At 43.2% G+C, this 26,532-nt stretch overlaps 1 protein-coding gene across 1 annotated transcript in view; it reads left to right on the forward strand.

Moving 5' to 3' along the window:
• Window positions 1-26,532, forward strand: part of sdk2a (sidekick cell adhesion molecule 2a) — an 81,039-nt gene that overhangs the window by 39,164 nt on the left and 15,343 nt on the right. The window contains exons 2-24 of the mRNA XM_046416356.1: window positions 5,399-5,561; window positions 7,119-7,225; window positions 7,486-7,633; window positions 9,835-9,968; window positions 13,680-13,791; window positions 14,239-14,429; window positions 14,647-14,730; window positions 14,853-15,047; window positions 15,516-15,632; window positions 15,874-16,041; window positions 16,449-16,551; window positions 17,396-17,572; window positions 17,851-17,987; window positions 18,674-18,821; window positions 20,354-20,494; window positions 20,837-21,018; window positions 23,612-23,727; window positions 23,967-24,162; window positions 24,258-24,356; window positions 24,480-24,671; window positions 24,890-25,011; window positions 25,107-25,216; window positions 25,570-25,720. Of these exons, the coding sequence (XP_046272312.1) occupies window positions 5,399-5,561; window positions 7,119-7,225; window positions 7,486-7,633; window positions 9,835-9,968; window positions 13,680-13,791; window positions 14,239-14,429; window positions 14,647-14,730; window positions 14,853-15,047; window positions 15,516-15,632; window positions 15,874-16,041; window positions 16,449-16,551; window positions 17,396-17,572; window positions 17,851-17,987; window positions 18,674-18,821; window positions 20,354-20,494; window positions 20,837-21,018; window positions 23,612-23,727; window positions 23,967-24,162; window positions 24,258-24,356; window positions 24,480-24,671; window positions 24,890-25,011; window positions 25,107-25,216; window positions 25,570-25,720 (3,293 nt within the window). The remainder of the gene's footprint in view (window positions 1-5,398; window positions 5,562-7,118; window positions 7,226-7,485; window positions 7,634-9,834; window positions 9,969-13,679; window positions 13,792-14,238; window positions 14,430-14,646; window positions 14,731-14,852; window positions 15,048-15,515; window positions 15,633-15,873; window positions 16,042-16,448; window positions 16,552-17,395; window positions 17,573-17,850; window positions 17,988-18,673; window positions 18,822-20,353; window positions 20,495-20,836; window positions 21,019-23,611; window positions 23,728-23,966; window positions 24,163-24,257; window positions 24,357-24,479; window positions 24,672-24,889; window positions 25,012-25,106; window positions 25,217-25,569; window positions 25,721-26,532) is intronic.

Raw genomic sequence — 26,532 nt, forward strand, 5'->3', positions numbered from 1 at the left:
AGGCTGCCACAAAAAAACAGAGAGGAAACTGTTATTGTGGAGGGTAAAAGAGAAAAGAAGAGAGAAACTTAAGATTGGGAGAGGAAGAAAAGAAAAGAGAATCAAAAAGAAAAACATAGTTCGAGACAGGCGGAGCATAGCGGAGAGGCAGAGGAAGGCACTCAGCGGAGCAGCGAGGCAAACAGGGAAGAATTCCAAACAGAAAGGGTGTGTGTGCGCGACTGTGAATTTGTCTGTGCTGCCCGCTGGAGTGTGTGTCCAGATAATTCAATCTGCTGCCCATTTACTGGCCTCCCGCTCCGTCTTCACTCCTAATTAAATCTCCATTTGTTGGCTGGATGCTACTGCTTCTAATTGTGTTGCCGTAGCATCAGATAGACACACAGGTACGCACATCCAAGCACACACACACACACACATGCACACACACGCAGGCCCCGCGGTGAGTGGGATCCCAGACACGTCACCGCGGTACATTACACCTCAATTAATCACATCAATTACACATCAATTAACCTGTGGCGATCTGCTAAACACAGCTGTGATGCAGGCAGCATTTCATCTGCAGCGACCTGGGGACTTTTTCCGCAACATCAAAGCAGACGCATCATCAAAAAGAAAAACATTTTAGACAGCTTAATATGAAAATCCATACTTCATCTCTTCCTGTGAGCAGTGAGCATGACTGTATGAGCTTTTGAAAGCATGTTTCCTGGTCCATGAAGTCTGTAATGCCACAGCACAGATATCAAGGGATGTTGTACAGTGCGTAGTCATACTGAATGCTGCACAAACATGTCTCAGGCTATAAATACAGGTGGTGGTGGTGGTGGTGGTGGGGAGGGGGGCATTCCATCACAGAGCTGTGATGGACTGGCACTTGCATGGGCCGTTTCTCTAAATGAATGTAGGGGTAGATGGAGGCTCTCCATCTCCTTTCCCTGTTTTTCAGGCCTGACCTGCGTGTTTGGCTTCAGCTGTAATGGGTCGCTTCACCTTGCTGCCTAGTGTTGGAGGACACCCTCTCTTTCTTTTTCCACTTGTCTTTCTCTCAGTGCCTCCTCATCCTGCCTCCACATCACTTCTCGATCTCTCTTTGCCTTTATCATTAAGCCCTGCATTTCTCTCACCATCTGTTTCCGCCACTCTGTCTTCTTCCTCTCTGTCTTTTCTTGTACGGCCTCTGTTGTAATCCCTCCCTGCGTGTCCGCCTGCTTTCTGACCACCTAAGTGACGGAGTGTAAATCGGTGGGGCGCCCGTTGACACGGTGACAGCAGTTTGTGACAGAGTGACGGATAAGCCTGACCTTCAGGACAAGGGAGGCTGTTTGTGAATATTTGCTGGTGCTGGTGTGTGTGTGTGTGTGTGAATTTAAGTGTTTATTAAAGGAACTTTGTGTCACAGAAGGCAACCCTGCTGCACAACCTTGCTTGTTGTGCAAGTGTGTACCCATAAGGGAGGTGTGTCATCAGCTCTTAAGATGCTTTTAACCCTCCTCCACCAACCCCGCAATCAACACCCTTTCACCAACCCATTACTAGGCCAAGGTCACTGCCATGACTGCTGCATAACCCCTATCAGAGAGGCTAACCATGACCCATCTTGCGATTTAAAGTCCAATCGGTGAGGCTAAATGATTGTTCTAAATTTCCCTGGATGACATGATGCACAACGAGGTTGACTGAAGGTGGCTGGTGGAGCAAATTATATGCACACTGTATGCATGCATGTATGTGTGTGTTTCCAAGAAGGGAGATTGAGATTGTGAGGTAAAGCAAGTGAAGAGAAATGGAGAAGAGTCAGTGGATCACAAGAGAGTAGAAAAAAAATGTTGAAAAATGTTTCAACAGGCAGGTGGCTTCACTTTATCGCAGCATCTCTCAGTGTTACAGTTGTGCCAAGTACCAGCTAGGATGCGGTTACATAGACTCAAACACAGGTGCCTGAGGATTAAACAGAGGGCAGGAAGAGCTCCCTGCTGCTGGAAAGGAATGGGGCTAAGGAGGTGAGGCTCAAAATAAACATGAAAAAAAATGCAAGACAAAAGTTGAATGTGAACACTGTCTGCATGATTGCATGCCAGCATGGAGCAATAGGGAGCACAATGGGCCTCGGTTTATAAAGCTGCCCCAGTGCCTGTGGTCTTTGTCTCATAGCCATTAAAATTCTGTGTATGCAGCAGGAGACCCGGCTGGAGCCGTGCCACCATTCAACCTCAGCTGTCAGGTTAGAATAAGGTGTTTTTATATCTGCGGTGAATAGGCTGTGGAGGTGCAGCTTGACTGTTGGGGCAGCTGCTGCACAGCAGTCACATTAAAGCCCTCCTGGTCCTCCCATGCCAGTTTTGGGTCTTTCCGAGATCTGCCGAGCCATTTTGGTTGGCTTTTATCTGTGTTCATAGTGCTGCAGGTATTCCTGGTCCAGGAGGACTGCTCTCAAGCTTTCCATCTGGATTTGAAGCCTGCAGCAAGCACTGCCTTGCACCTGCCAAACTCACCAATGTTCCTTTGTTCATCACTGGAATGGAGGAAGCGACAGTTCTTCTTGGCCAGTGCATGGCCGTTTTCCTCCTCTCTCCCCACCTGCCTCCTGCAGGAAAGATGTCAACTTTACCTTGACACAGTGCAGCCAGTCAGCCGCAGTCAGATGGACACATGTCCTCCAGTCATTACCTTGTTGCGTGTTTGTGTCTACAGGCATGCGTATGTCTGTATATATGTACCACATGTTTGTCATGTGCAGAGCGCTTCTCTTCCATGCAGTGCTCTAAATTGAGATGACACCTGAGACAAATTATGGATCAGATCAGAGTGGAGGAAAATGCATCGACCTGACACATTAGTGACAGCAGCATACTCATCTACAGTGAGCTCTCAACTGTACATACAGTGCATATTTACAGAGATTTGAACTACATTTGCGTACATGTGAAAGTTCATATCTGCATGAGTAAAAATAGACACAGATGTTCCTACTTTGACATACACGTCTAACAAGGCTTAACAGTATTTATCTGCAGTGACTGAGTCATACAGAAGGACAACAGAAAAAAAAACAGAAACCAGAAACCTCTTAAAATACACGAAGTAGTACCACAGATACAAACATGTATCAGAGACGTTTGACCTCAGTGGTTCACAGTGAAGATCAAAAGCACAGTGATGAAGAGGAAGGGGAAAATGAGGGTCAGACAAGAGGTTCCCTGTTGGAAACTCATTAGATCCCAGAGCCCAGTGTGCAGAGGTATTAGTCCTATCTTCCTTCAGCAGTAAGAACTGTTAGCAGCCATTTAAGACGTGGAGAGAAGATCACATCAGTTGTGTTATGTGGGGAGCAATCCAGTTGCAATCTTGGGTTTAGCAGCATGGAACTGGATTTCTGTCTGGATGTCTGTTTTTTATGTGATGTCAAGCAATGACATTTCTAGCTGGCTTTGTTGCTGAAAATATACACTTTGCTCTAAATGTAAAATTAGCACTGAAACGAGTAACCACAGTTGTGATTACTGTGCACTCAATTCCCTGTATCACAGTTTCACTTAGTATGTATGTATATTCCTTACCTCACACAATCAATGTGTGAGTCTGGGTTTGGCATGTGCAGGTCTCTAATGGTGGCTTGTTGATGGAGCCACATTACTGAGAGCACAAGGAGCACAATCCCCTAAACCAGCTGGAAGTGGTTGGGTGTTGCCTGTGTGTGTCTGTTCAGGCATAAGTGAATGTTTTGGGATTGTGTGTGTGTGTGTGTGTGTGTGTATACCGTGTGTGTGGGTCGAGTACGAATGAATTTACCAGTATATGGAATTACAGCAAAGCCACCTCTCCTGTGGCTAGTGCCGGGGGAAAATAAGGATGGCTCCTCCATTTGGGCTCAGACAGGGATCAGTTTCAAGGGTCTGTTGGGATTGACGCTGTTTGTTTTGGAGAAGTCCATGCAAGGGTGGTAGAAAGAGCAGATTAGCCAGGTAGTATTTTTGTTTCCAAATGGGAAAAATGTAAGGACCGGTTTTGGAAACAGAAAGCAATGAGATGGCTGTTGTTTGTTTGCATCCTTTTATGTGTGGTGTGTTTGCGGGTTATAGATAGGGTAGTAAGCTGCAGCTTTTCCAAGGTATATTGTGTATACTATTATGTGTGTGTGTGTGTTCTCTGTTATCTGTATTTGTGTGTATGTACACAGTGCGCGCATGACTGCTTGTGTGAAACACAAGGGTGCACAGTCATTCTTTTATTTCCAGTTTCAATCAGGTTCCGTTTTCTGTATCCCCTTCCCTGCTCGTCAAGGCTGCCCTCACATTCACCCAGTTCCACCACACCATCCGCTGTATTTGCCACGATAAATCTTGGGTGTTAACTTGCGTATGGATGTGGACAGAGAGAGAGAGAGAGAGAGTAGGAGAGAGAGAGAGGCTTCAGTAATCAGCCATGAGAGTGAGTCAGCTAGTGTGGTAGACCTAGAACCAGGCGTGCTCCAGGCCTTGGCGGCTTACTGCAACTATTAATACAGACTTTAATTAGCCCACCACAAAAACTGGCACAATCGGCTCAGTGTCGCCCGTGGCTGGTGAGGCAGACAGATCAATAGGTCTGATCATGCCTTTTTCATCAGCTCAAATGAAAGCACTTTGTCTCCAAGCTCAGTCCTGGACCTTGCGTATCACCTTAAAGGCTTTCTGTGGCTGCACTGGCTGTGTGCAGTGTTGCGGATGGGGCCTGTATAATCTGGCTGCATTAGGGAACTATAAAGATAAATGAAGGGAAGCACAGAGCATAACTCATCCTGTCAGAGAAAGGGGTTTAAGGCTGGAAACTTTGTGTTTTCTACAGCAGCCCCCCCCCCCGCCACAGTTTCACAGTCTCTCTTCCTCCTAGTTTGCTTATGTTCTTTTTTTTTGGTGGACAATCTCTGCTGTATTTTTCTCCATCTGCTTTCTGTCTTTTCCCTCTTGCTCCCTCTCTCTCTCTCTCCCTCTCTCCCTCACCCTTTCCCTCCCTGTTTCTCTCTGCCCACCCTCTTTTACTGATCTAGCGGTATGGAAGTGTTCATTTACACTTTCTCTGCTGCACAAATTGCTCTTCTACCTCTTTGCCAGCACATTTCAAATGAAATAAAAGTGTAAGCTGCTTTTGCAGTAACAAGTTATTCCATGTGCTTTTTGGCAGGCTTCTGTGTTGACCTTCAAGTTCCCAATCAGTGCAGAAGAAAAATGGAAATAGCTTGTTCTGTTCTTCATTTCCTGTGAATTGCTAGAATTGTGTTTTCTGTCTGCTCACAGGAGTTACTGAAACATTTTTTTTAACCAACTGCTCCCTCTCGTCGCTTCACTTTCTTTCTGTCCCTGTCCAGGTCTTTTTTCACTCTTATTTAAGCCCTTTCTTCTCCCTCTCTTTTCAGTAGATGATGTCCCACCTTATTTTAAGATGGAGCCTCCTCAGACCCAGGTTCACCTGGAGGGGAACCGCCTGGTTCTTACCTGCATGGCAGAGGGCAGCTGGCCCCTGGAGTTCAAATGGATCTACAATGGCACCGAGCTCACTCGTTTCTCCTTGGAATACAGGTGAGGAATGAGACCCTGCCTTAACAGAAGTAATTCTATTATCTTTTTTTATTATTATTATTCATCAACTATAATTAGCTTACTACATGAGGACATTTTAGCGACATTTAATTGTAACTAATAGCTCAATTGCTCATTTTTATTCCTGTTCGAGACTCATTTCTATGCATTTATTCAGGACTGATTTGTCTGCATATCTCCCTTGAGACATGATATCTTGTGTTCAGGGGATTGTCAGATTTATTCCGATTTGTATCTCACACTGTATTCAACATCCAGAGATGGTGTTAGCAGATAACTCTTCTTTCCTCTTTTGTTGTTTGTTGAAATTATCATTGCAGCAACAAAATCACACAAAGCCCTTTTTTTTTTTTCAGATTGTACAGTGTGGGTGGCTTTGCTATGTCAGCAGTATGATGTTGTTTCACCGACTGTGGAGTTCCTACTGGGCACTTTTTATTACACACTTCAGCCTCTAACCACAATGCTGAACAATTCCACTAACAGCATGGAGTGTGGCAAGAGATAGCTTCAGCCTGTCCTAACAAGGCCTCTTTCTGTGTGTGTGTGCGTGTGTGTGTGTGCACATGCATCACTGTGCCCATTTTTACATGCACTGTGTGCTTGTGTGCCTGCATGTGTATCCACAGGTCTCAGTGGCAATCTGCAGTGAAAGTCAGTTTCTATCTCATTCTAGACCTGTTTTCCGGATTCTCTACTCACAGGCTGACTAGACATAGACAGACACTCTCAGGTGACATTGTCCGATCACTGGCTAACCCCAACCGCACACAAACACACACACCTTCCCGTCCCTTTCCTTCCCTTCCCCGTCCGTCTTTCTCTCTCCCTCACACACATCCTTTTTCCCTCTCGTCGTCTTCTTCTTTCCCTGTCTTTCTTCAGCATTTGGCTGTGCTCTCACGTGTCTTAGTCTCTGGGTCTGCTTGTTATTCTTCACCAGCCCTGATCAAAGAGGAGAACTGGAATCCATTTAATCAGACCCGCACCACCCCCCAACCCTCCACCCTGAATTGCAGTGCAGGGGGAACATGGCAGGGGCGGACTCCACACTCCTAAGTGGCTGTAGCAAACCAATTAAAGGAGACTCAGCTCTGGGGTTATCTATCTAGCATTTCACACACACCATTTAACATGAATGCATATCAGGAAAGAGATGGACATGTGAGAGGTGCTTGTTTGATTCAGTTCAACTGACTGAAGACACAGGATAACAATGGTGTTTTGTGAACCCTGCCAGTCAAACACTCTGCTGTCTTTAATTTTTGACTTCACAGCTGTCCTTACAATAACATTCTTCCTTCTTTAGTTCACTATCTACTGCCCAGAAGCACATCAGCACCAAATCACACTTCAAGGCTCCTCTGTAGGCTAAGTGGAATACCATTTAAGCTGTGTTTCAGATGCCCAATGAAACATCTCTATTAATTTAGCATCTTGAGTGTGGCGGATAAAAGCGTCAAGATGACAAATGTCGCTGTCTGTCATGCTGATGATGACTAATGGCACTTTGTGTTGTGTGTGTGTGCCCATTAGGTACCTGATCCCCTCGCTGTACCGAGCACACGCTGGCCACTACCGCTGCATTGTGAGAAATCGAGTGGGTGCTATAATGCAGTGCAGTACAGAAGTGCAGGTTGCCTGTGAGTTTCTTTCCGTGCATCCCCGATTCTGAAGGGGGGAGGACACAGTTTTTGTTAAAGGCTTATCATGCACAGTATGTAGATGAGTCACTCATGAGTAAAGGAGCTTAGGTTTTGAAAAAGGTATTTAATGTGCTAATAATGACAATAATTTTTTTCATCATCTTTGCTGGCATGCATTTCCAACATTTTCTGTTCTAGTGTTAATATTTAATTTTCTCTGTCTCCCCTTCTTACACACTTGTCTTTATTTCTGCCAGATATGGGTGGTTTTGTGGATGGTGAAAGGTCTCAGACTGTATCCCAGGGTGAGGGTGCTCTCATCCACGCACCAAGGATACACAGCTTCCCCAGGCCACAGATAACTTGGTTCAGAGATGGGCGTAAGATTCCCTCCAGCAGCCGTATGTAAGTTTGCTTTCACCTCAGCTTGCTTTGTTTGGTGTGGTGAGAGAGTGTGTGTGTGTGTGTGTGTGTGTGTGACTCATGTGCCTCTACACATGTCTGAGCAAGTGCTTTCACATGTGAATTGTTGGTGGTGAACACTGAGCTGCCACAACAGAATATCTTTTACTTCAAGAAGTTCGATACTTTTTACAGATTTTCTCCAATCACCCACACACACCATACCGAAGTTGAGCAGAGTAGTTTATGAAAGAATTTTGGTGCAGGCCCTGTGTTCATCATTGAATCACTCTTCAGTGATAAAGCGGGTTATTATATCACCCCTATTGACTTTGCAGGCAGAATGATTGAAGGGTAGAGATAGAGCAGGCAGCAGGGGAACCAATTAGACAAAATTGGACAAAAGGCCTCAATTGATAATATGTTTGACTGACAGCACTCACCCTTGGGTGGATTTGTGTGTGGGAGGGTGTGTGTGTGTGTGCGTGGTTATGTGCATGTGGTAAGAATCTGTGCAAGGCAGTACGTGCATAGTGGGAGTTCTGTGGGTGACTGTATTATCTGCATGGGCTACGCTGTGCTTTGTGGGATTAATGTCCGTTAAGATATGCAATTTTCACAAAGAGATAATGTGAAGGTAATTACCTAAGATTAATTCTGCCATCCAGACAAACAGAGGAAGGCAGTGCACAACTCCTCAGAAACCATCTCCTCATCTATTATTCAGCGGCGAGCCCTACCATGCCATAACTGACATGAACACTTTCACCCCGAGCTACATGCTTTTGCTTGAAGAACCGACTGGGGCGTGTATACTCTGTCTGCAGGGCTCCAAAAATGCCACACCAGTTGAAGGAAATTGTCAGAAAAATCTCAACCCCTTCCATGAATGTTTCAACCAATACCAGAGCTGGTTACTATGCCACTGACTCAGAACTGAAGCTGTGAAGCTTTGCTCTGTGACAATGAGAGGCACTGACAGGACACTCTGCATTTACTGCTTGTTTGCTCGCTTTGTGTCAGGCCACATTGATATTCACAGGCATGTGTGTATATTGGTGTTTGTGTGTTTGTTTAAGTGTCTGTTGACTCGGTGAGAGTCACGGCTCCTAATTGTCCAGGAGTGTGTCTGTTTATCCTGCACCGATCACGCGGATGCTGGCAGATACGAAGAGTCTAATCTGGCCTTGTGCTGAGCGTCAGTTCTCATTTAATGGCCCCTTCTCAAAGGTTTGAGACCATCAGCCTAACAAACGTTTAGCCATTCTCGAGGCTGCTGGAATGCAACAGTAACAAGAATGATTTTAAAGGAACAGCTTGTGTTTCTTCTTCATAATTTTGCTTGTAACCTGCACTTGTCATAATTAATTTAAAAGCAATTAATGGGGCAGAAATCAAAAATCTTTTTTAAGCCCAAAAGACAGTCCACAGATCAGTCAAGCTAAATTTTTTTATATTAAATTAGAGACTTGATGTTCATACTTTTTTTTGCATGAGTATGTTGCAGTTATTCACCCAGATATTGTGAGGCAGGCTGCACAAAAAATGGACTTTGACTTTGGCTTACATCATAGAGATATACCTCCAATACCTAGACATCGAAGTTCACCAGTTGCACAAAGTTGTTAGGGGGTTAGAGTAAGAATGACTGCTTCGACAAACAAAAGTCAGACTGGCCTGCAGCATCTCACAAGACCAGTCTGACTGATCTTATATGGATTAAATTACAGTAAAATGTGTACTGCAGGAATAGTGAGTATGAAAAATGAGAGAAATGCTGAATTATTCCTTTAAGACATTGCAGTACCTTGCGGATGGAGGGCCTCATAAAAACTTTGTTTGCTTCATTTCGAACGTAATTTATGTGTTTGTGTGTGTGTTGCTGTGTCAATTTACCCTCAGGATTTATTGAGTGTGAGAAACAACTACTCACTGGTTTTAATGATATGAATGTTGGTGTGCTTGTTAATGTGCGCATGTGTGCACGGTTTGATGTGTGTCGGGGGAGGAATTTTAAAATGCATACCAGTTGACTGGGGATGTCTGAGTAATTGGGAGGCAAATTGGTGACCCCAATTTGATTTTTTAAGTACATTCAACACTACCTAAATGTGAGGTTGAGTGACCGTCATGGGAGTGAATGTGAGCCAATGAAGTGTCCTTAAAAGTATGCTGAACTAATGCGTGCATACAAATTTCCACAGTGCCATCACCCTGGAAAACACGCTGGTCATCCTGTCCACTGTGGCGCCCGATGCGGGACGTTACTACGCCCAAGCAGTCAATGACAAGAATGGGGAGAACAAAACCAGTCAGCCCATCACACTCACAGTGGAGAGTAAGTACACTTGAAAGCAACAGGCTTCTTCACCCGCTCTGAGAAAGACACACCTTGCTAGCATATTGTTTGTGCCTTCAGCAGATTGCATTAACAGGTTGTTGGAGACGTGCTCCTCATATTCATCTCAACACTTAGACACTTTAATGAACACGCACATTCAGGATAGCGACTCCACAACAGGTGGCTAAGCCAAAGACAGTAGAAACACAGACGGCGCCCTCTACTGGCTTCCTCTTTCATCATATCAATCCTTTGATTGACGTGATGAAAGAATTCTTCTGTCTGTCCAGCAGAAGTAATCATACCCATTACCTTCACCACAGTAGTTGTCCTTTTGCTCTGCACTCCTCTCCTCTTCTAACCTCTGGCTCAAGCGGTGAATCACACTCATAGGGTGTGTTTTTTGTAGAGTTCCAGCAGCATCTCTCTGACCAGCCTGAAGTGTGTGGTCCAGTAAAGTGGACCTTCGCTTTTATCGCTTGTCACAAAAAGCAGATTTGTAAATATGACATTGAGTGAGCAGGGGATGATTAAACATAGGCACACACACACACACACATCCTTGCAAACACACACAATGGTTGAGAAGGTCGGCCTCACTTACAAACAGAACATGTTCACAGCTTCAAATGAGGTTTGGCGTTGGTCATGCAAGCTTGGTTACATGTCAAATCATTAGTGTTCAGCTGAACCTGTCACTTCCCTGTCGCTTCAGCAACTCTTACTTACTTTCATCTAAAATCAGTTCTTCTCTGCTTAGCAGCCAATTAAAGGAGCCACCAAATATATTTTCTGGCTCTGATAATATTTATGATGACATTTAGCAGATATAACACAACCTTTGATGAAAGATGAAACATTCATATGGTTTGTTTTATTTATGTATTTATGTAAGGGTTTTGGCCCTCGTATGAAGACTGTAGCCTGTTCACGTGTGGATCTGCACATTTTCAATATCAGCTCTCTGCTCACTCCAGCATCTGCTCGTCATATCATTAACACAGTGTTTATAATTCAACGCGCATGACACAGCCGTCTGTGGGGACCAGATATCGTGGAATATCACTGAATCTGGCCTTGTGGATCACACAGCCGTATTTTGCATCTGAAAGTCAATAAGGTTTTTACAGCTGCATTTGTTCGTTTTAGCAAGTCTGTGGAGAAAAGAAAGAAAAAATATGCAGGAAAAGGGAGCTCGCTGTTCCAAAGGGACCATACAAATGAGACAGAGCTGAGTCTAATGCTAAAAAGCAAACTTGACTTTGGCTAATACTGCAACTGGGCAGACATTTCGCTTTTTGTTTTATCCTTTAGAGTGTGAAATTCATTATAGTTGACTTCAGTGTACGATTGTTTTAGGACATATGTAAACAATATGGTGACATTAGTAGCAAGAATTTTCTATGCAGGTCACTTGTTGTTGTTTACTTTCCGCATTTAATTAGAAGATTACACACTTGAGGTATTCTCGACACTGAGAGTTTATGAACTGCAATACATTAATTAGTGTCTGCCAAGGAACCAATTGTGTCTTCTAGAAAATAAAATGAGTTATTTGACAAGTCAAATGGATTGCCATTTTTCATTAGCAAATGTAGACAACATTCTCAGTCAGATATTACGGGATTTAATTTAACAAAACAATTTATATTTACACAAATCTGTAAAACATTTCATTGACTTCAAATTCATGTTGAAATATTCTTCCAGCACTCCACATAAAGGGACAATTTCACACAAATTGTAGCACCCATCACATTTTTCAACAGCTTGCATCAACTGCATCAGCAACTACAATCAATAAATCTTTTAAAGATTGTTTTATATTATATGCTGTTAATAGCACCACCAACTACTGACTTTGGTGTCTTTGCTTATTCTTCATCTCGTATGATGATAAATAATATTGGTGCTTACAAAATTTTTTTTTTTCTCGTCTTTCTCTATGCATCATTTCTTCTCTTTATGTCTTCTCCACTAAATGTATCAGGAGCTCAGAGACCCACGAGAGACAAACACTCAATCACTCACAATTAATTGGGCAACAAAAGTTACACAGGTCAATCAAATGCCTGTGATTTTATGTTTTGGCCAGTGACTTCTAATCCAAGTGATTTTGATATTCCATCTTAAATCCCCTGGATTTCTGCAATTCATTCCAGCCTGTTTAATTCAGTCTTTTTTGGGTTTTTGACTCCTTTTATGGCTTGACAGCAGATTGATTGGTCTTTGCCATGCTAATTAATAATAATGTCAATAATGCCCTCAAGATGCTACATGTACCACCCTGATGAAATGGATTAATCGGGAGGTCTAGTAGAATTCTAAAACCTTTCAGTTAGCGCCAGTAGCCCAAACTTTTATCTATTTACTTATCAGTCGATGAGTAAATCGTCTGCTTTCAAATATTCTGGAGATAAAACATGTCACATCTCTTTAAAAAGGCAGATTTCCTTGTTCTGTCTCTACGTTTTCAGACTTCTTACTTCAACACCCAAAACCCAAATATCATGACATTGCATTTTAGGCTGAAGGTCCTTACCTGGTTTATACACTCTCTGGCACCACCAGGAATCAGAATTTCATTCTGTGTTTAGTTTTGCTCTGAGGTTACCTCAAATTGTTACAATTTTAAAATGTTAAATGCATTCTTTAAATGTGCCAGCAAAATGTCAGCAGTAGTTAAATGTGACTTTGTGCTTGAAGCTGTAAAATCAGTGTATCTGGATTGTCTAAAATCACTACTTTAAAATGCAGTTAGTAGCTCATTGTATGCTGCGGACATTTGTACTCAAGGCTGTGTTTTTGCATTGATTTCAAAACCTCAACCTCAGTGGGAGCTCCACAGAAACATCTAATTTCACAAAGCAAATTATTTAAAAGTATTTTTATAGCAACTTTTTTGACACTCTGCGTCAAACTGAGTTTGGAAAATTGTGAAATCCTGATTTTAAACTGTACAGCTTGAGAACTGGAAACTTAAATGCAGCAATCAAAAGGGAAGCAGAACTAAACAGCAATAACCCCTCAGGAGGGCTGCTTCTACATTCAGGCAGTGTTTGTGCAGGAAGCTTTGTCATCACACTGCTGAGATTCCACAAAAATGGGCCTTGAAAGGGTACAATTTACAATGAGGTGGCACAAAATAACAATAATGATGATAAAAACCTGATTAGGCACCCTATTAACCTGAGGGTAGTCTTAACAACCTTAACAAACACAGATGCATACAGTACACGCCGTAAATGTGCAATCAAAGACGCGCAAGAGCACAGGCACATACTCCGGGGAGGTGGGGGAAAATGAGATCAGATTCAGAGAGAGATCACTGATTGAGGGCAGTGAATCGATGGTTGGCTGAAGGCTCCGTGAAACCCGTGAGTGATGGTGCTGCATTTAATCGCCTTTTGTGTTTGTCTCAATTATGCTACATAATGGCTTCTAACACCTGGGCTAACAGCGTGCTTGGGAAACACTGTGTGCACTAGAAAAAGGATCTAAAGTAAAGACAGGGGTGTTAATAGTTGGCTGACAGCATGCTGGCTAGCTGTTGGTGAAAGTGACAGACTGTCAGGCTCTATGTGAGGGTCTAGTCATGCTCAATAGTCTATATCAGGCAAATGCACAGGCTTAATGTGAGGTCTGCATATAGCTTATAGATTTTTTCACGTATTTCTATCTGCGTCTGCGTTTCTGTTTGTGTGATAGATGTCGGGGGACCTGCGGACCCCATCGCCCCGTCCATCATCGTCCCCCCCAAGAACACCAGTGTAACCATGGGGAGAAACGAGGCTGTCATGGAGTGCGTTGCCAATGCAAGGTACGTCTTTTAACACCGACACACACAGACACCGAGGAATAGCACAGATGCAAATGCACACACACAGACAGACGTGCACACATTATAAAACACCTCCACCTTTTCTCACCTCCACATCTGATAGTTTGCGATTTGAATGGATCTTGAAATCTTTTGTTTGAACTTGATGGAAAAGCATTTTGTACGTCTCTCATTTTGTTCCTATCCCCCATTCGTCACTTTGAAGAATGGGGGATTCAAGGCTTCACTCTGTTCTTTCTTTCTTGTGCAATCCCAGTCCAAAATTCTGACTATTATCTCCAATTCAAAGACTTAATCAGAATGACAGATGTATTCCATTGCTCCCTCAATGCTGCGTAACCTTGAAACAGAATATGAATCTGTATTAAAAACCACGCTCCCTATCACTTGTTCTCTCTTTCTGCCTTTCATCTTTTTCTCCTTCAGACCCCTCGTCAAAATGAGTATTTCTTGGAGGAAAGACGGGGTAGTGGTCAATACGGGGATACGAGATTTCGGTCGTAGATTGGTCATCAGTTTGCCTGCGGTCAGCGATAGCGGCTACTATGAGTGTGAGGCGTCACTCCGCAGCAGCAGCGTCCCCTCAGTCACAGCCGGGGCCTTCCTGCATGTTCTCGGTAAATAATCTGCAGTTTCGGATTTAACCTCGCACTGAGCAGCTGAGTCTAAGTTATCCAAATATTGCATCAGCGTAGACATTTTTTTACCATTTTATACTTAAGTAACAGAGTTGATGTTGTTATCTAGAAGGGCCGAGATAAAAGGATGATTTGTGAGTTGTTTTTAAAGGCTTTGATGGAGCAATTTTATATGCCTTTTTCTTCTCTGAAACAGAGTTTCCCGTGTTTGTCAAAGAGCCACCGAGTCATATCAGTGCAGAGATGGAGAAGGTGGTGGATATCCCCTGTCAGGCACGAGGTCAGTGCTGTGTTTGTTTTTCTCTGGGCTGTCCCCTGTGTGAAAGAGCAAAAAGAATAAAAGGAACAAAAGGGTCACAGTGACAAGGGGTGAAAAAAATTAATCCTCTCCTTCCTCTGCAGGCACACCTCAGCCAGACATTGTGTGGTATAAAGATGCAGTGCCCATTAGCCCGGTAAAGATCCCCAGGTACAGGGTGTTGGTAGGAGGAAGTCTACAGATCAACGGTCTCCTGCCAGATGACACAGGGATGTTTCAGTGCTTTGCCCGGAATCTCGCAGGAGAGATCCAGACAAACACCTACCTAGCTGTTACAAGTATGTCGCCTTGAAAAATTTTCAAAGCTATCTTCACGTCTGCTGCTTAATTCTGCTCATTCTGCCCCCCTTTCATTCTTAAATCCGCTCCACTGTTCTCATTTATAATCCTCTTTTCTCCCTCTCTCTGTCTTGCCTCCTACATCCATCTATCTATGTATCTCTTCACGTTGACAGATTTGTCACCCTGGATGCTCGGGCAATTATTGGCTATTTTTGAATCAAAAAATGTGCATGCGAAGCAGAGAGACGAAGATGGAGACTTGCCTTGTCAGATTCTCACAACTGTCCCTGAAAATGAGACCTGACAGCTGCCCCTTTTGTCAAGTCTATTGAGCTCTCAGCTGTCGTCTACTTTATAAGGGAGAAAGCTGTTTATACCTCTCATTATCACCTCTGTCTCCCCTGATTTTGTTCGCATGTGTGCCTGTGTTTCTGTGCGTGTGCGGCTGACCCCACCCCTCTCAGGTATCGCTCCCAACATTACCGCTGGCCCTTCTGACAGCGCAGTGATTGACAGCATGTCAGTCATTCTGCATTGTGAGACCTCAGGAGCACCACGACCAGCCATCACCTGGCAAAAAGGTGCGTGGGCTAACAGCTTTCGGTTTTGAGTGGGGGTTCATTATGTCGCATTTGTCAAAATTAGACGAGAGCAATGGAAAGAATTCAGAATATGCATTTTCTCCACACAAACTCTGTTTCTTTACTTTTGCTTCACCTCCTGTTTGTTTTCCCTGACATTTTTTCAATACCCTAATCTCTCTTTCTCCCTGTTCCCCCTTCTCCATCCCATACCATCAATCATTTCCGCCTTTCCCTGCAGGTGAACGTGTCTTGGCAAGTGGCTCGGTCCAGCTACCCAGGTTCACTCTGCTGGAGTCGGGCAGCTTGCTAATCAGTCCTTCCCACCTGTCTGATGCTGGTACCTACACCTGCATGGCCAGTAACTCAAGGGGCATTGATGAAGCTTCAGCTGACCTTGTGGTCTGGGGTAAGCATAATAGAAACTGTATACACTCTGCATTTTTTACCAGTAGAAAATACTACTGAGTCCAAGCCAAACCTTTGGAGAATATATTAAAAAAAACTAATCCTTCTTTTTCAAATCCAGGACTTGTTTATTTGAGCACATGTATTAAGTACATGGTTCCTGGAGGTCATTGTCAAGATATTTTGAGCAATATTCTAATGACTCATGCATGTCCTTATTCTCTGTGCATAAATTCACATTACCAGTCTTTGAAAGCCTTGCAAAATACTCCACCCAGCAGAAATACTCTATGATTCATCGTGTTTCAAACAGACATTGAGTGAAAGATGAGAGTAAGTCCAGTAAGCTCTGTTCAATCCGCTGTTCAAACACAGTCTCTGAGTAACAACCTCGATGTGTGTCCGCAGCACGCACCCGCATCACTAAACCACCTCAGGACCAGAGTGTCATCAAAGGGACTAAGGCTGTTATGACTTGTGGTGTGACTCACGACCCCAGTGTCACTGTCAGGTACTGATTGCCTCCACCTGCAATGTTAATTTAACATAAAATCACATATAATTGTAGTTAGTGTCAGGCATCACAGCTATTTCCCGATACAACCTCAATATAGAAATCAAGCTTGGGTATTAGTCATGTACTTAATTAGTTTATGAAATCTTCAAGAGATCTCATAGTGTTTATCCACCCTCAGACAACTTCCTATGGGAAGATTTTGAAACTCTGAGAGTCTGATTGAGGAATTAGTTCATCGCTTTCCCTCACTCTTCAGACAGTCTTGAGCATGATAGAGTGTGTGTACATGCATCTGTCTCAGAGGGAGTGAAGTGATGTCTGTGGAGCCCAGTGATTAGAGAGCCTGTCACCTGTGGGCCCACGGCATTGATCAGATCGCGGGGTAAACAGATGAATATGTAAACAGAGTAATAACTTCAGACAGCGCCTTTAATTAAACGCAACACAGAGGAGATTAGCTGGAAAGCCCAAACAGTCACAATTAATCACAGGAGCTCTTAGAGTGTGAGTGCATATGTGAAGGTTGGGGTTGGAGGGGGGAGTCCATATGTGCGGTTGGTGTGTGACAAGGAGAGAAATGTATGGGGGGTGGAGGGGTGGGTTCAGAACTGTACACATGACAGCGAGAGATGCTTTTCAGATTCAAATCAGCTTGCCATCCGCCTCACACAAGGCTTTTCATCTGTGTCAGCGCCTTCCGTGTTTTGCTGTATGAACTGACACAAAGCAAACAGATTTACTGTCACAACACTCAGAGATACAGAGTGCTAAAGTGTGTGCGTCTGTACGTGTGTGTGTGTGTCCTACTCTTACATACACATGTGCGTATTACCTCCAGGTACGTGTGGGAGAAGAGCGGCTCGGTGATTGACGTGAGCACGTCGCCCCGCCTGCGGCTAGATCCCGATGGGACCCTGCACATCTCCCAGACGTGGTCAGGTGACATCGGAACATACACCTGCAGGGTGACCTCAGTGGGTGGCAATGACTCCCGTAGTGCCCACCTCAGAGTCAGGTCTGCATATTTGCCACCCCTTGCCTTATCTTGTTGTATTTTTATTTTGGTCAGACCAGGACATGATGGATGGATGTTTTCTCCACTGTGGTGGTTTATCACTGCTCTCCTCTCTAATCCATCAAACCTTCTAATATTTGCAATGCAAGGCTCACGGTTTGGCTGTTTAATTCCATTATTTGCTGCCTCTCTTGTCTGATTCTATTTCCCTTTATCACTTTGTCCCTTCTTCCTTCCCACACACACACACACACTGACACATACAAATGTATACACAGGCAGCTGCCCCATGCTCCAGAAAACCCAATAGCAGTTCTGAGTGTGACAGAGAAGAGGGCCATCAACCTCACATGGGCCCAGGCCTTTGATGGCAACAGCCCCCTGATCCGCTACATCCTGGAGGTCTCAGAAAACAGTAAGTTCAGTGTGGTCACCATTAACACTGCATGTTGCTCGGAAAACCGATGCATTTATTGTTTCTTTCCACTTCATTTTAAAGGCAATGTCGTGACTTTATGCCAGTTGCACTCATTTGCTACCTCTTATTACATTACATTTCCACTGTGTCGCTAAAATTGGAAGTTCCCTCTTACCATGTTGTAATGGGAATAACTCAATTGCCTCACCTGCACACTTTCTTGCGAATGATCAGGGGAACCAAAATGTGTTGATGCCGAATGCTCCCATCTTTCATTCGCTTGATGAAATCAAAGATGTCGGAATGCTTTCACCCATAGAGAGTAAACCGTTCAACCATTTATCATCGTGGCTCAGGCTAACTGGGAAGATGACAACTCATTAAGAGGAAAATGAATTTGAGGATGCAGATGGGATCTGGTTTTTGGATAATTGAATTTCAGCCTGATATTTAGAGGGAGCGTATACAAAATAAATGGCTTGTTTTTTACAAGCCGTAATATTATCACAGAAAATGAAACAATGGTGTGCAATAATAGTCAGGAATAACACTGAATTTAAATTTGAGTTTGCAGGGGCTGAAAAGACTTTTCTCAAGAATGTAAGTGCTCTCATAAGGTCATTTACTGTTCACTTGCTGTAGCTGACAGCTCTGTCTGTGTGTGTGTCTGTTCTCTATCTCAGATGCCCCTTGGACGGTGCTTCTGGCCAACATTGAACCAGAGTCTACCGGGGTTGCCGTTGGTGGCCTCATCCCAGCACGTTCGTACCAGTTCCGCCTGTGTGCCGTCAACGACGTGGGCAGAGGCCAGTTCAGCAAAGAGACTGACCGGTTAGTGCTGCACTTAGCTGTTCCGCATCTACTGAATATTAGAATTATTGCTGGTTGTCTCTGTAACTTATTGTGTGCGCTGGGAGTGATGCACTTTGGAGGCTTTCACAGTTCTGGAACATCTCGTTCTTTCCCCTTGTCTTGGCGGCTCAACAGAAAAAAAAACAGATTATTTCTTGTACGTCCACTTTTTTGGTCTTTCCTCTGGGACTCAGTGAGAGATGAGCCAGCTTCAGGACAGGCCCTTTTCAAGATAATACTGGGCTGAAATTGCGCTTTGTGAAGATTTGATGGGTACGCTGACCCAGCTTCGTCTCCCTGCCTCCTGTTAACTGCCTTTGCTGCACTAAAATACAGAGAGGCTTGAAAGAGGCAGAGCTTCATACTCAGACAGACTCAAATCTCAAGTAAATTGTCTTGACTAGATGAAATGGTCATAATTATACATACACCCATATACTTCCACACATACACACACACACAGTTGTGTTTTCATCGCTTTTGGGGACTTTACATAGACTTGCATTCATTTCCTGGAGGCTTTACCACCACCTAACCATAACAATAACAATAAACATTACTTGGCTAATCCTAACCCTTACCTTAACTTAACCCAAACCTCAGTGTAACCTTAAAGCAAGTCTTCACCCTAATAATTAAAGATTTACCGTGTGGAGACTTGCATTTTGTCCAGATAAGTAAGGCGGGTCCCCACAATGTGACTATGTAAACTGATTTTTGTCCCCACAGCTACAGGAATACCTGTATATATACACACACACACACACGCATGCACACACACATATACACATACATACGTTCTTAGCTTATTGCAATTCACCTATACTGTCTGACCTTGTCCACATCAACACAACCCACTTGCTGCTATTACACCTGCAGGCAGGAACTCCTTCAAGCTGAAATCCATCACTACTCTTGGTGCAGCTTTTTTTACACCACACACCCATTCAGAGTGCTGAATTCCCGTGTGAATGTGCCCAGACAAGAGCACACCGCAGGAGGGTGACTGAGCGTCAGCGAGAGTGCAGGGCTTTTCTGAGGTATCTCTCGGGCACACCTCTTTGATCCTAAACACTCTGCTTCATCTCCTCCGGAGCAGTGCTTCGGTGCACTGGGAAGAAATCAAGATGTCATCTTAAATTGACTTAAGGGAAAAGTCTGCCTGGATTGCTCTTTCTTGTTCTTTTATATCTTTCTCTTACTCACTCTGTCTCTCTATTGTGCTGCTCCATTTTTACCAAGGCTTCTTTGATCCTTGTCACGCCACAGCAAGATGTCCCTCTGCGGACAATATTACAGAGAATACATTTTGGACAAAGACACAGCCGCACTTATCCCAACTTTCCTTTATGGCGTTCTAAAAAATACAAAAAGTGGTCTTTATTATGATTTGATGCATATGATGAAATGGGATAGAAATATGCAGAAATTCATGATAATTAATGCATGGTTTCACTCTTTGTCTCCTCTTTCACCTCTCTTTTCTTTTTTTTCTTTCCTTGCTGGTGCAGTCTAACTCTCCCCGAAGAGCCTCCCAGCGCCCCCCCTCAGACTGTCATTGCAAGTGGCCGCACCAATCAGTCCATCATGATCCAATGGCAGCCACCCCCGGAGAGTCATCAGAATGGTCCACTCCAGGGCTACATCATCAGGTAAGACGACCGTGACAGCCTGCCTAGGTTCTTCCCAGGGATAGGTGCCTGTCTGGACCAATGTCGTTCAAAAGTGATAATAACTGTTATGTCAGCTCCATTTCGCTTCATTCTCGTTCGCCGCTGCAATAGAATAATTGGTGCCAATTAAATACTTTCCTCTCAATTCATCTGTTATCACCTCTCTTTGTGTAACCATTTTATAACTTTTCTGCATGACTTCTCTTCCATTACGCCTCTTGCTCCCTCTCTTTTTTCCTCGAATCCGGGTTCTAATATATTTATATGTCTGTGTGTGATCCGTCTCTCTCTCTGCCAATCGATTACTTCTTCTACTGCCAGGTACTGTCTGTCAGGGCTTCCAGTTGATTGTCAGATAAAAAACATCACCAACCCAGACCAGACCAGCCTGCTCCTGGAGGACCTCATCATCTGGACCAACTATGAGATTGAGGTGGCAGCATATAATGGAGCAGGCAGGGGCACCTTCAGCCACAAAGTCACTGAATGGACCCTGCAAGGAGGTGAGTGCATCACAAAGGGATTTATAACATATACTGTGTATTACCGAGGAGACCTATCGGCAATCCAAACAGCCAAGTTCAAGTATTGTCTGCAAGCCTCACGTTATGAATATCAAAATGTTTCCTGCAGTTTAGTTAGAACGAGATGGATTTATTTTGTAGTACAAGTTCTATTCATCACCTGCAGCATCTTCACATTAGTCCCTTGGATAATGTTAAGCCTGCGGCACAAAACTTGTGACTGATAGTTAATCCAATGATCTGTTTTTAACCAATTAAGAGTTGTATAGCCATGTTTTCTTGACAAAGAGCCTTTGCTAACCTTGAATAGGTGATTCACACGTGTCATTAAGAAAATTGATTGAGACGAGTGGAAGAATACTCTTGTCTCAATCAGAAGTCGGCATTTAGACTGGAGCAGCAAGGCTTTTAAAGGCATTTAAAATGGCCATAAAAGCGCAATTTGCCTCTCAGCACTGCTGATTTGTTTTCGTCTGGTTTAATGTAGTTAAATTCTGAATAATTGCTGCAGTACTTTAGAACAAATAGTGTGCAGATATGAGAATACAGCTCCATCAGAGCCAAAAAACCACAAAATCCATCCAGCCTTTTATTTCATTTTTTATGTTTGGATTCATTTTCATTCTGTTGATCACCTATTTTTGTATGATTGCATTTGTTTATTTTATTTCCATTTTTGAACGCTCCATGAAAAAACATTCTGTTGCTGTGGATTTTTTCTCTGACTGCAGCGCTTGAAAAAGAAAGAAAACAGGTGATACTGACCACCTGGAGATGTCAAAAGGGTCTCATATTTAATTAATTCTACGTATAAATTACCTGGTGACAATATCTGTCAAACATACCTTTCAGTGTTGCCAAAAGAAGCTGCTTCGGTTGATTTCTTTCCTCCTTGTACATGCTGAGTGGTATAATTAGAACACACATTGTGAACTTTCTGTGGTGTCAAGCAGCTACATATTTCTGTCATGGCCAGTGATTTCAACACCTTGTGTTTCTTCCTTTTATCTGTTCAAAATCTTCCTAAAATGAAAGCTGGGAATTTATACCAAGTCAAATCTAAGATTATTTTGAGCACCAAACAAAAAGAGAATATGCACAGATTGTCAGAACCAACTGAGAAAAAAAAAAGCCAAAGAATGATTTTATAATGTAATCTTAAATCTCACATTAACATGCAGATTTTTTGTTCAGAAATTTAGCCACAGTGGGCTGTAGGTAATGCATCAGTGCATTGAAAGGTTACTCTGTGTTTTTATTACAAGAATATTGAATATTGCTGTCTTTAGCTTTCCTCAAAAGTCAGTTCATAGATCAGGGGGACTTCAAATAGCTGCTGCTAGACATAAAGAAAACACTAGAAAGAGGATATCGCTCCTGGTTTAGATATGCTGTGCTGGCTTCCAGTTTGATTTTAAATTCCTTTAACTTGTATATAAAGCTTTGAAAGGCTTAACACACTCACATATCTCTGAGTCCCTGTCATGTTAAATCCACTCCATGAACAGAGATCCTCTACATCAGGCTCACTAAATATTCTCAAGAGCACTCATAAGAAAATTGGGAGTGTTTCCATTTCCTATTCTGTTCCACTCCCTGCTTTGATGCATTTATTAGAGAGGGTGAATCAGCAGATGTTTTGATTTCAATAGATTTTACAGGTTGTATATCAGCCTGTTACGGTGGTTTCAAGTGTAACTTAATTAATTTATATCGCTTTTCGTAATGAGAAAGTCGGAAATACAAGGAAAGAGTGAGCATTACTGCTTTGTTTTTGTAAAAATGTCTTCCATTTCTGTTTCTTCCCGGCACACATTGTCATTAAGCCCTTGAAAAGTTAGTTTTCATACTTTGTGTGATGCCTCATCAGCCAATCAGCTCCTGAGCAGATTCAAATGCAAACCATCTTCAAATAAACGAATGTCCTGCATTTGTAAAGAAATGGAAGATTGTTGTGTCTAATTATCAAAACCATGAAACCTGGAAGGTATAGCGAACATCAACGCTTTATTTCCACTTTTGATTTCACTTGCCTCGCAATGAGCAAATAAATAAATAAATAATTTCATCATCCAAGTCGCTGTCAGTGAATAACAAAAGTGAACGTGTTCTTGTTGTTCAGCTCAGCTCCCATTAATTGGATGTTTCCGTCACTCACTCCATTAAAGACACGCAGAACAGATCATGATGTGCATTTGATTACATTCTGAAAGAACTGACTGTAGTGTATGGACATTAGGACCAGTACAGGCCAATCAGCTTCATTAGTGTGCAGCTCCCCAACTGTTTTCCGGTATTACATCAGTGTAGCATGCTCAGTTCAAACAAACTGCTGCGGGGCACACCTGGAAGCTGCCTGAGGCAACCGCTCTCACACCCAGTTTGATTGGCATGTTCTTACCTCCACAAATGAGCCAAAAAAACCAAAAGTTCTTCAGCCTGATTCTCACGCTGTAAACGAGGCCAGTATGAAGGTGTTTGTTGTACAAGTTTTACCCAACTCTCTCTCTCACCACCTCTTTTTATCCCCCTCTCTGTTTCTCTGATTTTTTTTCTGTTTCCTCTGGATCAGTGCCCACTGTGCCACCGGGAAATGTGCAAGCTGAGGCTGTCAACTCCACAACAGTGCGTTTTACCTGGAGTGCCCCGAGCCCTCAGTTTATCAATGGAATCAACCAGGGATATAAGGTGAGCAGCCCCTTTCTGTCAACTGGTGCACTCTAGTGGCCAGAGGTAGATGAGCACTCTGTCTGCACAATCTCATTACGTTGTCAGCTGATTGCACTGAGTGGAACACCAAATTTGACAAATACGAGCAGTTTTTCTTTGGCTTTTTTACTTGATTGTAAATAATCTTGATACCACACATTGTGTGCCTAAAATGTACACACTGAAACACATTGTCCCTTTCGCGTCATCATTTCCAGCTGCTGGCTTGGGAGCCCAGTCGTGTAAATGAGGTCACTGTGGTTACGGTGCGTCCCAACTTCCAGGACAGCGTTCATGTTGGCTACATCTCTGGCCTCAAAAAGTTCACAGAATACTACACATCGGTACTGTGCTTCACCACACCAGGAGATGGCCCACGCAGCCCACCTCAGCGGTTACGCACCCATGAGGATAGTAAGTGTTCCCATTCAGTGTATTATAAAGTATTTGCTGGTAATTACATGTCAGGCTGTTCGTTTACTATCTGTTTTTTTATTGTTTTTTTATAGCCCCTGGTGCTGTAGGACACCTTAGCTTCACTGACATTTTGGACACCTCACTAAAAGTCAGTTGGAAGGAGCCACAAGAGAAAAACGGTGTTCTCACAGGTAACCATTAAAGATAACTATGTAACATCAACATGTCTTCTCTGTTACCCTCAATTTATGAGTCACCAAGATGTGTTTTCTGCAAACACTACTCAACACTTTGTAATTCTCCTCTTCCTCCAGGCTATCGTATCTCCTGGGAGGAGTTCAACAGGACCAATACTCGGGTGACCCATTACTTGCCCAACTTAACTCAGGAGTACAAGGTGACAGGGCTAACTGCCCTCACAACTTACACCATCCAAGTAGCTGCCATGACTTCCAAGGGTCAGGGCCAGCTGTCTGCCTCCACTATCTCTTCTGGAGTACCACCAGGTCAGAAGAACAACTGGACTGATTGCACTGATGGGCAGTTTAGCTGATTTAGAAGTACTTCAATCAACTGAAAAGACTAGATTTAGATTTAGATTTGGGTCTTTTCACTCACTGAGATTCAACAGATTTCTACTCAGCTATTACTAAAAGCTGTGATAAGTTTTTTTGTTGTTGTTTTTTTTTTTTTTAAGCTGTCTTTCCTCCATCTTCCTCCATAGAGTTGCCAGGTCCCCCAACCAACTTAGCCATCTCCAACATCGGCCCTCGCTCCATCACTCTGCAGTTCAAACCTGGCTACGATGGCAAGACCTCCATTTCTCGTTGGCAGGTTGAAGCCCAGGTAAGATGCTTCATCTCTATTTTGACATTATGAAACCAGATTGAGTTCTTAGTATTGGTGCACATTTCTTGAGGCATTTTCTCTGTGCTTTTCAGATTGGCATAATAGGAGAGAATGAAGAATGGCTGATGGTTCATGAGCTGTCCAATGAACCTGATGCCAGATCACTGGAGGTCCTGGACCTGAACCCCTATACATTCTACAGGTAAACGTTTGCATATGCACACACATCCACACACAGATGAAATAAAAAATCTTGCACACCTGTCTTTATAAAATGTGCAATTTTAAAATGTGGCCAAGTGAAAAATCTGATAACCCATATATCTGCCACAGATTATCCTTTATCTTGACACATCCAATCAGATCTCTTTTTTCAGTACTCATAAATAGATCATACTCTTTGCTACTACAATGACCTAGTTTCCTTTAGGGTGTCATTAAAGTTTCATCTAATCTAATCTTAAGTAATGTAATCTAATCCTTATCCGCACTGTCATGATTAAACGCCCACCTTTGGAAGATTTATCTACCATTAGCTAGTTTCCTTTGCCCCAGGTTCCGAATGCGTCAAGTAAACATTGTGGGCACAAGTCCTCCTAGTCAGCCCTCCAGGAAGATCGAGACTCTGCAGGCCCCCCCAGACATCTCCCCGGCCAATGTGACCCTGCGCACAGCCAGTGAGACCAGTCTGTGGCTTCGCTGGGTGGTAAGTTGTCACGGCTCATTGCACATTTGGCCTCCATCAGTGTGTAAGAAGTTATTGGAGTTTTATAAGATTATTATCTGATTTAGATATGCATGCCTGGATTGCTCCTGTTCAGAATACCGAAATGTTTGTGCTGTAGGTAGAGTGTATGCCTTATTTGAAATTGCTGCCTGCTTCCTTTTTGTCCTTCTCTTGGTATGGGAGAAAATCATGTCTGGACTGAACTGCCAAAATGCCCTTGGGATATTAATTGGATATAACATTTTAAGAAAAACTGTGTAAAATCAGATTTATCCGATTTCATTTTGCCAATCAAAATCCAGTTTTTATATATTATAAAACGTTTGACATTAAAAGGTGACATTTTTACTGGCGGCGCCTTCACTTCAACTGACTATCCCTCATGTCACAAAAACCTCAAGTCACTTCATCATTCACATCATGTCTTTATTGTGCATTTTCCTTCTTCTCTTAGTATTTTTGTGTAGTCTTGGAGCTGTTTATGATGAATACAGATGGTGATGATGTTCTAGAAGCTGCATGCACTTTGTCCTTGATTATTGCTGCTCCCTATATTAGTGCTTGGCCAACGTATTCTTTGCTGCATCTGTCCATTATCACCACTGTGCCAGTGCCAGGCAGTGAGAGACAGAAGCAAAGCTCCTGCAGAATTATAAAAAGTTCATGTTACTTGGATTTAACAGCAGAGGAGTGTAAGCTGCGTGATATGGCTCCACAAATTAATGTTTGTGAAATTAATTTCACTCAGTGATTATGGCCCATCTTGAAAGTTAAACTGTTTTAAAGTTAAA

This window comes from Scatophagus argus, chromosome 16 (assembly GCF_020382885.2).
Source record: "Scatophagus argus isolate fScaArg1 chromosome 16, fScaArg1.pri, whole genome shotgun sequence".
NCBI classification, from domain to species: domain Eukaryota; kingdom Metazoa; phylum Chordata; class Actinopteri; family Scatophagidae; genus Scatophagus; species Scatophagus argus.